The 9986-nt window shown below is 41.1% G+C and overlaps 1 protein-coding gene across 1 annotated transcript in view; it reads right to left on the reverse strand.

Annotated features, from left to right (window-relative positions):
- Positions 1-9986, reverse strand: part of CFAP61 (cilia and flagella associated protein 61) — a 267633-nt gene that overhangs the window by 165941 nt on the left and 91706 nt on the right. The window contains exon 13 of the mRNA XM_005865983.2: positions 6011-6150. Within this exon, the coding sequence (XP_005866045.1) occupies positions 6011-6150 (140 nt within the window). The remainder of the gene's footprint in view (positions 1-6010; positions 6151-9986) is intronic.

Consider the following 9986-nt stretch of genomic DNA (forward strand, 5'->3'; position numbering starts at 1 on the left):
GGAGTCATGCACCTATGGATGAGGACAGTGGGTGGGGAGTGAGGGAGGAGGGTGGGGTGGGAACTGGGTGGAGGGGAGTTATAGGGGGAACCAAGAGGAATAACTGTGATAATCTGAACAATAAAGATTTGATTAATCAAAGAAAAAACCATATATATATATATATGGTTTTGTGTTGTCTCTACCATTTTTGATGGACTCTGCCTCAAAGGGCAGAATTTATAGTATTTACTGAGACTTCACACATTAACAAAACAAAATTTTATGTAAAAGTAGAAAAAAAAGACTTAACAGTGCATTTTAAACCCCAAACGGAATGAATGAATTGTTTTAGACACCTAGAAGTATATGTATAGTCAGCCTTGCAGAATATAAGGCAATTTTGTTGTAGTTGTTTTGTTAATCCTCACTTAAGGATATTTTTCCCATTGATTTTTTTGAGAAAGTGGAAGGGAGGGAGCAGGAAAGAGAGAGGAGAGAGAGAAACATCGATGTGAGAGAGACACATCTATTAGTTGCCTTCCACACTCGCCTTGACCAGGGCCAGGGAACACACATGCAACTCAGGTACGTGCCCTTGACTGGGAATCAAACCCGTGACCTTTTGGTGCGCGGGCTGGTGCTCGACCACTGTGCAACACTGGCCAGGGCGATAGGGCAATTTTTTGATGCCAGTGAATCAAAACAACATTATGGAAAGAAGAAACAGTAATTTGAGTCTTTCCAAATTCCGAAGGAGTGATCTGTGTAACAGATCATAACACAATTCAACAGTCACAGTTTAAACCAAACAACAAAACAAAACAATAACGATAACATGAAGTGTTCTATCAGGCTCTATTCGAGGAGGCTGATTAAAAGCACCAGAAGGACTGATATCACAAAAACACTCTCAATAATGACACAGGCCTGAAATGGTATAATGGTGACCTGCTAGGAAAAGTGACACGGGGCATCGGTGACTCACCCTCGGAAAAGCAAACAGAACGCACACACCGAGGGGAGAAACCATTTAGAGGCGAGCTGCCGAAGGGCATTTTTATTTACCAAGCAAAATTGAACATTGGTGGTATGATCTACCGTCGCGGTAAATATTTATTCATAGAAAATCATTTCTAGCACAACACATTTTAGTTGGATAAAAAAAAGTTTGAAACATATTCCCCAAAATTAAAAAATGGCAAATTCCAGAAAAGCCTGGTTTGGAAGGGCAGGCAGGTGGACAGAGTGCTCTCCATTCGTGAATAAACAAGAAGAAAAAGCCAGCGTGAAGGTTCAGATGGGCAAGCAGGGCAAAAAGGAAGAATAATAATTTATACCACATCCTAAGCTCATATTAAGTTTGAAAACATCCTAGAAATCATGATATAAAGTAAAACATGTGAAAACAGTTAGGCCCTGGCCGGTGGCTAAATGGTTAGAGCTTCGGCCTGCACACCGAGGGGTAGCAGATTAGATTCCTGGTCAAGGGCTGGGGTTTGCTCCCTGCCCTAGGTTGGGGCATATGCAGGAGGCAACCAGTTGATATGTCTCTCTCACATCGATATTTCTCTCTCTCCCTCTCTCTCTATTTCTCTTTCTCTCTCCCTCCCTCCCTCCACACTTTGAAAAGCAATGGGAAAAATATCCTCAGGTGAAGATTCAAACAAACAAACAATAAACAAAAAAGTCTTCAGCTTGTACAAATTTAAAATGAACAAGTATTAGAATTTGTTCTTTCCTCAAAGACCAGCAGAGGTAAGTGAAATGAGAGGGAGCCCTGGCGGCCTTTGTTGGCAGAAGAGGGAGAGGCAGCTAACAGGTGAATGAAGGATGAGTCCCGGCCTCACCAGAACGGCCAGAGGCCAGGTGACAAACACAAATATAATTTCCCCAGGGAAGGAACACAAGAATGGGAGGGAGACCAGAGCACGAGGTCATGAAATTTAAAGTAAGCAAACTTAAGACCAAGGACAATTCATCCCAAATGTCAAGAGAAGTGAAGCGAAAAATGGAAGAAAACAATGTACTTGAAAACCATGGTATAAAAAAAGCAGATGCGGATGTCCTGTGCCCTGGCTGTGCCCATGTGGCTTCCTCCCTCAGCTCTTTCCCCGAGGGGCCTTCCCCTCGCACCCCTGCGTCCCAGCATCTCTTCTCCCCCCACCTGCTGTACTCTTTACATTCCCCTACATCGCTTACACGCTATTATATTTTATCTCTCCCCTTTACTTATGGCTTTCTCCTCTAACTAGAATGCAGGCCCACGAGAGTGAGGATTTCTGTCTGCTTCCCCAGCACCTGGAATGGGGCTGGCACACTGCACAGTCAATAGTATGTATGGGATGAATGAAGGGGTGTGCCGGGGCCTCTGGGAAAGGAAGCCTGCGTCTTCAGCCAGCTCTCCCTCTCTGCAGTGGTGCACGGACGGCAGCCCGGAGGCAGCAATCTCTTGCCAAGATGATGGAAGCCAACACCAGGCTATACTGACACCAGGGAGAGCTGAGTGGAAAAAGGAAAGAGTCCAAGACCCCAAAGATTCAAACCCTAAAGCCCTGCTTACCTCCAAGTTATTTGAGTCAATACATGCCCTGTGGTTTGAAGCCACTGTGATTGGATTTTCTTTTCCTTCAGCCCGGAGGCAGCAATCTCTTGCCAAGATGATGGAAGCCAACACCAGGCTATACTGACACCAGGGAGAGCTGAGTGGAAAAAGGAAAGAGTCCAAGACCCCAAAGATTCAAACCCTAAAGCCCTGCTTACCTCCAAGTTATTTGAGTCAATACATGCCCTGTGGTTTGAAGCCACTGTGATTGGATTTTCTTTTATTTCCAACTGAAAGCATTCCCACTATTAATCTAAGTTTTAGAAATTTATAAAAATGGCTTTAGAAAACCACAGGTTAAAGGGAGGGTGTGTATGAAAAGACAAAAACTAGAGAGAGATTAGAGAAATTAAAGCATTACTTGGTATAAGTAGATAAAAATCGGTACGACTGCCATAGTTCATATGTGCATTCTTATAAAATCTAGCCCAAGGGTCTATTTATGCAATACAGAAGGAAGGGCCTTAGCACCTCAACAGATAACAAAAGGCTTAAAGTGGGTGTGGCTCACATGGTTACAGAAAATCTATATTTGGAGGAGAGATAGAATCACAATTCTTTTTGGTGTATTTTTTTTGTTTTTTATTAATCCTCATGGGAGGATATTTTTTCCATTAATTTTAGAGAAAGTGGAAGGGTCGGGAGAGACAGAGAGAAACATTGATGTGAGTGAGACACACTGATTGGTTGCCTCCCACGCGCGCCCTGGATGGAGCCTGCAACCGAGGTAACATGCCCTTGACTGGAATCAAATCGGTGACCCTTCAGTCTGCGGGCCGATGCTCTAACCACTGAGAAAACTGGCTAGGGCTCCCAATCTACTAAAGGATATATCCATATTCATAAAAATGATATATTCACCTCCAGTGCTTTTCAATCCTTAATGTGCATACAAAGCAAGTGGAGCACTTGTTAATAGCACAGAGCTGTGGGGAGTGGCTCAATTGCCCATTTCTCCAGGAATGTCCCCAACGGGCCGATGCTCTAACCACTGAGAAAACTGGCTAGGGCTCCCAATCTACTAAAGGATATATCCATATTCATAAAAATGATATATTCACCTCCAGTGCTTTTCAATCCTTAATGTGCATACAAAGCAAGTGGAGCACTTGTTAATAGCACAGAGCTGTGGGGAGTGGCTCAATTGCCCATTTCTCCAGGAATGTCCCCAGATTTGTGTTGGGCACAAACCTCCGAGCTTTGGGAACAGACCTAGCTGATGCCAACCAGCAGCCTCTGGTCCAGTGATGAGTTCAAGATCAGCACAGGACCCAATCTGAGCCAATGAGATGCAAATAGGCTTTTGTACTAGGGCTCCTAGAAGGAGGCATACCACCACTCTTTTCCTGTTGGACTTGGTGTGATTAAAGGTCTAAAGCCACCTCCCCCATCCTGCAACCGCTGAGGAAGCACCAGTCTGAGAAAGGGTCAAGACGGAAGAGACAAATCAAACAGGGACAGTTTTCTGATTAAGCAGCATTGCCCTTGAATTCTTACTTTGCTCTGGGCACCAATAAATTCTCTAGTTACAGAGTCCAATTTGATGGGTTTCTACCACTTGTCAGTGGAAGAATCCTAGCCAATATTCAAGTTTGGTGTGGAAAAATTCCAAAATTTAGGCAACATAAAGAAGAACATTAAAAATCATGTATGAGGCTCCTAATAGCACCCAGAGGCAACCACTGACCATCTCTCGTGTTACAGGGCAGGTTCCCTGGGTGGCAGCCTCACACAGAGATCTGCATACTGGGGTGTATTAGGGTGAGCTCATGGCACCCTCCACACGAGATGGGCCTGGGTGGGCACCACAGCGTCCATTACATCTGCACGTCTTCTTTTCGTCCATTTAATTTACATGTTTTCTCTTTCTTTGAAAATTTAGGTCGTATTTAAGTGCTGTTCTACATATTGGTATGTTTTACTGGCTAATATTACATTATGAGCATTTTCATCATTAAATATTCTTTAAATGAATCACAAACACAGTTTTAGATTCCTTCATGTAGGTACCACAATGTATTTAAGCACTCTCTTACTATTGGATAAGCGTTTAAGAGTATTTCCAATATTCTTTCATCTTCATACATAAATTTTTGTTTACATCTCAGCTACAAGTTTTGTAGGACATATTTCTGGGAGTGGAATTAAGGAGTAAAAGGATATGAACTACTTTAGCATTCTGGCCAAATTGCCCTTTGAAATTTCATGTTAATTTACATTCTGATTAGTGCTATATTTGTTTCATTAAGAATTAAATGTTTCTAAATTTTATTTCTTACCAATTGACCAAAATGATCTCATTTTTGCTTTGGTTTCTTCTCCGTAATTACAGATAAGTTCAAAGATTTTAAAACACCTATTGATTTTATTTTTTGTTTTTCTTCATATGCAAATAGACTGGTCTTTATGTGTTGTTGTTAGTTTTTCTATTCAGGTATTTAATTGTCTTCTTATTGATTAAAGCTCTTTATATTTTAAATATACCAACAATGTGTATGGCATATTCATTTAAAATATCCTTCTATTAGTCAGTTGCATTTTAATTAAATTAGGGCGGTTCAAAAAACATTATATACTAAAAAAAAAAAAAAATCTTAATTTTTTTCTTCCATGCTCTAAAAAGAACTTTCCCATTGTGTAACATGATAAAGATCCATCTTCACTCACACTCCTTATCTAGCACTCAACCTTCTTCCTCAGGAAAGCTTCCTCTGACTGGGCCGAATCTCCCAACGATACATATGTACAGAACCACGTACCCATTGCTGGTACACCCATCACAGCTGCAGGTTTACCTTTATGCGAGTGTTTATGAAATTTGAAAGGATCAGGGACATGTCTGTATGTTGTTCACTGTTGTATTCTAAGAATTTGGCACAGAACCTAGCATCTGATTTATTATCTAATTTTGTATGACTTTAATATTTACATTTAATTCTTCAATCACCTGGGAATCTATTTTCCTGTGGACTATGAAGAACATTTTAATCTTTATTTTGTACCACCATTTATAGAATTAACATTCCTTTTCCCACTGTTTTGACAAAAATGTTGTCATATACCTATGTCTAGACGTACCTTTACTAACACACACACACACACACACACACACACTCTAAATTCTTACTATATTGTGGCCTATGGTGGAAATTTCTTGTGTTACATTGTTCTACCCATAGAATCTACCAACATGGCATCACTTTGATTATTGTAGAGTTACCTATATTTTAATATCTGACTGGATATGTAACTTCTTGATATGACTGTCCCGAAATGTAGTAGTTAAAATCACTTAATCAAGCCCTCTGCTGCCAATCAGACAATTTTAAAAATAAATCATTAAGTTGAAATGGTAGGGAGCTCCTTATTCCATTCTCTTTTTTTAACTTAATGGATATTCTTTTGGCCAAAGGTGCGTGCCCTTACTTGAGCAATCCCGCCCGGTGGAAGACGTAGAGATCCTGCTCCAGGGTGCAGTTGTTGAAGGGGACTACCTTCACAAAGTTCTGGATGAGGACAAACTCAGGGGTGAGATGCGGCAGAGAGATGAGGCAGAAGTTCTTGTCCTAACATGATGGGAGCAGGACACAAGGAAAGACAATCAGAAATTATTTATCACCACACTGAACAAAATTCCTGCTGTAAAACACTAAAGAAAACAGGAGTAAAATGTGTAAAGGAGAAGGTATGCAAATTAAACTTTCCTATAATTTGGAAAGTAATTATATAAAACTGAGCGGGGTAAGCAACCGCCAGCACCTGACTGAACCCTGGATGAATGTATATTATGAACACTGGAACCCATTTGGCCTGGCTCCTTTGTGGAAGTAGATTGTTAGGACATTTGCCCTTTCAGACTCATTTGCTGCCAGGAGTGAACGAGGGAGTGTGGTGTCACAGCAAAGGCCTGGGGCTTACTAGGTGGTATTGTACCAGCCTGGTCCCCTCCTCTGTGAGAGGACATTTCTCTTCTGAAATCCTGTGATTATACATGAAGAGATGTCTGTGTATGTTATCAAGACATGATCCCCTTTGGGTGAACAGATCTAAGGACATGTTTAACCTGGGCAGTGGGCTCAGTTAGTCAACACAGAAGGGTCCACATATCCTGACAGCTGCCACTCACCTTCTAGATCTGCACAGTCCAACATGGTAGCCAGTAGCCACATCTGATCACTGAGCATTTTAAATGTGGCTACTGAGACCCGGGAACTGAATTTTTAATTGAATTGAATTTTAATTTAAAAACTGATACTGAATTCAGTTATTGGAAACGTTTTATGTATATTTGCAATAACTTGGTAATCCGAATCTACTTATTCAACTGTAAATTTTATAAAATCTAAATGCAGATCAAGTGTTTCTGATGAAAAATTACTACTTGTATTGAATGGGCTATAAGTGTAAAATATACATTGAATTTAAAAAATGGAGAAAAAGAGTGTAAAGTATCTCATTCATAACTTTCCATACTGATTACATGTTGAAATGATTAGATTTTGGACATATGGAGTTAAATAAAATACATTGTTAAAGCTGAGTTCACCTGTATCTTTTTATATTTTTTAATGTGTCTGCTGGAACATTTATGCAGCTCGAATTTGCTGTCCCCGACCACCGATCACCGATATATAAAACTGAGCGGGGTAAGCAACCGCCAGCACCTGACTGAACCCTGGATGAATGTATATTATGAACACTGGAACCCATTTGGCCTGGCTCCTTTGTGGAAGTAGATTGTTAGGACATTTGCCCTTTCAGACTCATTTGCTGCCAGGAGTGAACGAGGGAGTGTGGTGTCACAGCAAAGGCCTGGGGCTTACTAGGTGGTATTGTACCAGCCTGGTCCCCTCCTCTGTGAGAGGACATTTCTCTTCTGAAATCCTGTGATTATACATGAAGAGATGTCTGTGTATGTTATCAAGACATGATCCCCTTTGGGTGAACAGATCTAAGGACATGTTTAACCTGGGCAGTGGGCTCAGTTAGTCAACACAGAAGGGTCCACATATCCTGACAGCTGCCACTCACCTTCTAGATCTGCACAGTCCAACATGGTAGCCAGTAGCCACATCTGATCACTGAGCATTTTAAATGTGGCTACTGAGACCCGGGAACTGAATTTTTAATTGAATTGAATTTTAATTTAAAAACTGATACTGAATTCAGTTATTGGAAACGTTTTATGTATGTTTGCAATTTGGTAATCCGAATCTACTTATTCAACTATAAATTTTATAAAGTCTAAATGCAGATCAAGTGTTTCTGATGAAAATTACTACTTGTATTGGATGGGCTATAAGTGTAAAATATACATTGAATTTCAAAAATGGAGAAAAAGAGTGTAAAGTATCTCATTCATAACTTTCCATACTGATTACATGTTGAAATGATTAGATTTTGGACATATGGAGTTAAATAAAATACATTGTTAAAGCTGAGTTCACCTGTATCTTTTTATATTTTTTAATGTGTCTGCTGGAACATTTATGCAGCTCGAATTTGCTGTCCCCGACCACCGATCACCGACCCCGGTGCCCTGCATATCCATTTAACCCTAGGCCAGCTGCCGGTAGGAATAGCCTGCTCTTCCCAGAGCTAATTTGTCCCTTTGGGATCTTGCCTCCTCCTGAACTCTGTGAAGGTATTACTTATGTTAATCCAAAACCCTGGGGACATTTTTGCAACCCAAAGGAGTGAACCATTGTTTGACCTAATCTTCCTTTTTTCTAGCAAAATAACACAGCTCCTTTTGGGGACATTAGAGTCAAGTTGTTAAATGCGAGAAACTGCAAATAAGCATTGGGTGCGAAGTCAAGTCTCGGTGGGCTTCCTCCAAGAGGAGGAGGCGCTAATGAGTTACGTGACTTGGATCTGAAGGACTCAGAAGGAAGTAATGAAGGTGTCTTATTTCTGTCTCCCCAACTCCTGAAATAAGATAGAATGAAAACATAAACATGCCTTGCCCTGGCCAGGTGGCTCGGCTGATTGGAGCGTCATCCCATGCACCCAAAGGCTGAGGGTTCGATTCCCAGTCAGGGCACATACCTAGGTTTCAGGTTTGATCCCTGGTCAGGGTGCATAAGGGAGGCAACCAAATGATGTTTCTCTCACATCAATGTCTCTGTCTCTCTCTCTCTCTCTCAATAAATACAAACATATCCTCAGGTGGAGAATTAAAAAACAAAACAAAAAGTAAATATTTCTTTTACCTTTTTTAATCCATCATTGTTTTTGTGATACGAAAACATCTGCCTTTACATGGACTTCAAAACAGGAATGAATTAAGTTTAGTGAAATTACTTTGGGGCACCTGGCTGGTGTGGCTCAATGGTTGAGCACTGACTCATGAACCAAGAGGTCACTAGTTCAATTCCCAGTCAGGGCACATTCCCAGTAGGGGGTGTGCAGGAGGCAGCCAATCAATGATGCTTCTCTCGCATGGATGTTTCTATCCCTCTCTCCCTCTCCCTTGCTCTCTCTCTAAAAATCAATAAAAACATTTTTTTTAAAAAGATGGAAAGCTCTTAGGAAGAGTTAGAATTTAAGAAACAAAATTTCTCCCCTGTAATGTTACTCTTTCCTTCCCATACTTCTTCATAAACAAGTCCCTGTGCACAAGCCACCCTTAAGGGGTGGGGATTTATGCCCAGCCTCGTTTAGAGAGCATCTACAAAAAGCATTCGGGGTGCTCGCTTTGGCAGCACATGTACTCCTAGTAAAATTGGAATGATACAGAGAAGATTAGCAAGGATGACACGCAAATTCATGAAGCGTTCCTTCCATATTTTTCAAAAAAGTATTTGGAATTCTTTTGTAAGGGAGATTTATCTTTTCTTCTCTGTTTATATACTCAACTGTTTATTTTTACCTACATGGACTTATGACTATTTATTTTGTACTTTGTCTTGTAATCCAGTACTATTTTATCTATTTTGTTGCTGCGATTGTTCCAATGTTGGCCATTCTTTCAGTTGGCTGCTGTGTGCCTTTGACATACTCTCATTGTTTTCTTACTTTGGGCACTGCAAGGTGCTCCAGGCTCATCAGGATATTCCCCGTCTCCACTTGAGCTTCGCGTTTTGAAAAGATCTTTCTGAGAGCTCTAGGAAATGGATTAGGTTGGGGGGAGGTTGTTGTACGAGGTGATGGTGATGATGGATGGACTGAGATGCTTTCTGGAAGTTAAAGAAAGAAGTGGAGATGGGACCTCATTTCTGACTGGGGCCACTGGCCAGAGGACTGTGTGACTCACAGAGCCAGGGACTCAGGAGGAGGATCAGACGTGTGGGGAATAGATCACAGGGTCCTTCTAGAACAGTGGTTCTCAACCTTCCTAATGCCGCGACCCTTTAATACAGTTCCTCATGTTGTGGTGACCCCCAACCATAAAATTATTTTC

This window comes from Myotis brandtii, unplaced genomic scaffold, assembly GCF_000412655.1.
Source record: "Myotis brandtii unplaced genomic scaffold, ASM41265v1 scaffold217, whole genome shotgun sequence".
Taxonomy (NCBI): Eukaryota; Metazoa; Chordata; class Mammalia; order Chiroptera; family Vespertilionidae; genus Myotis; species Myotis brandtii.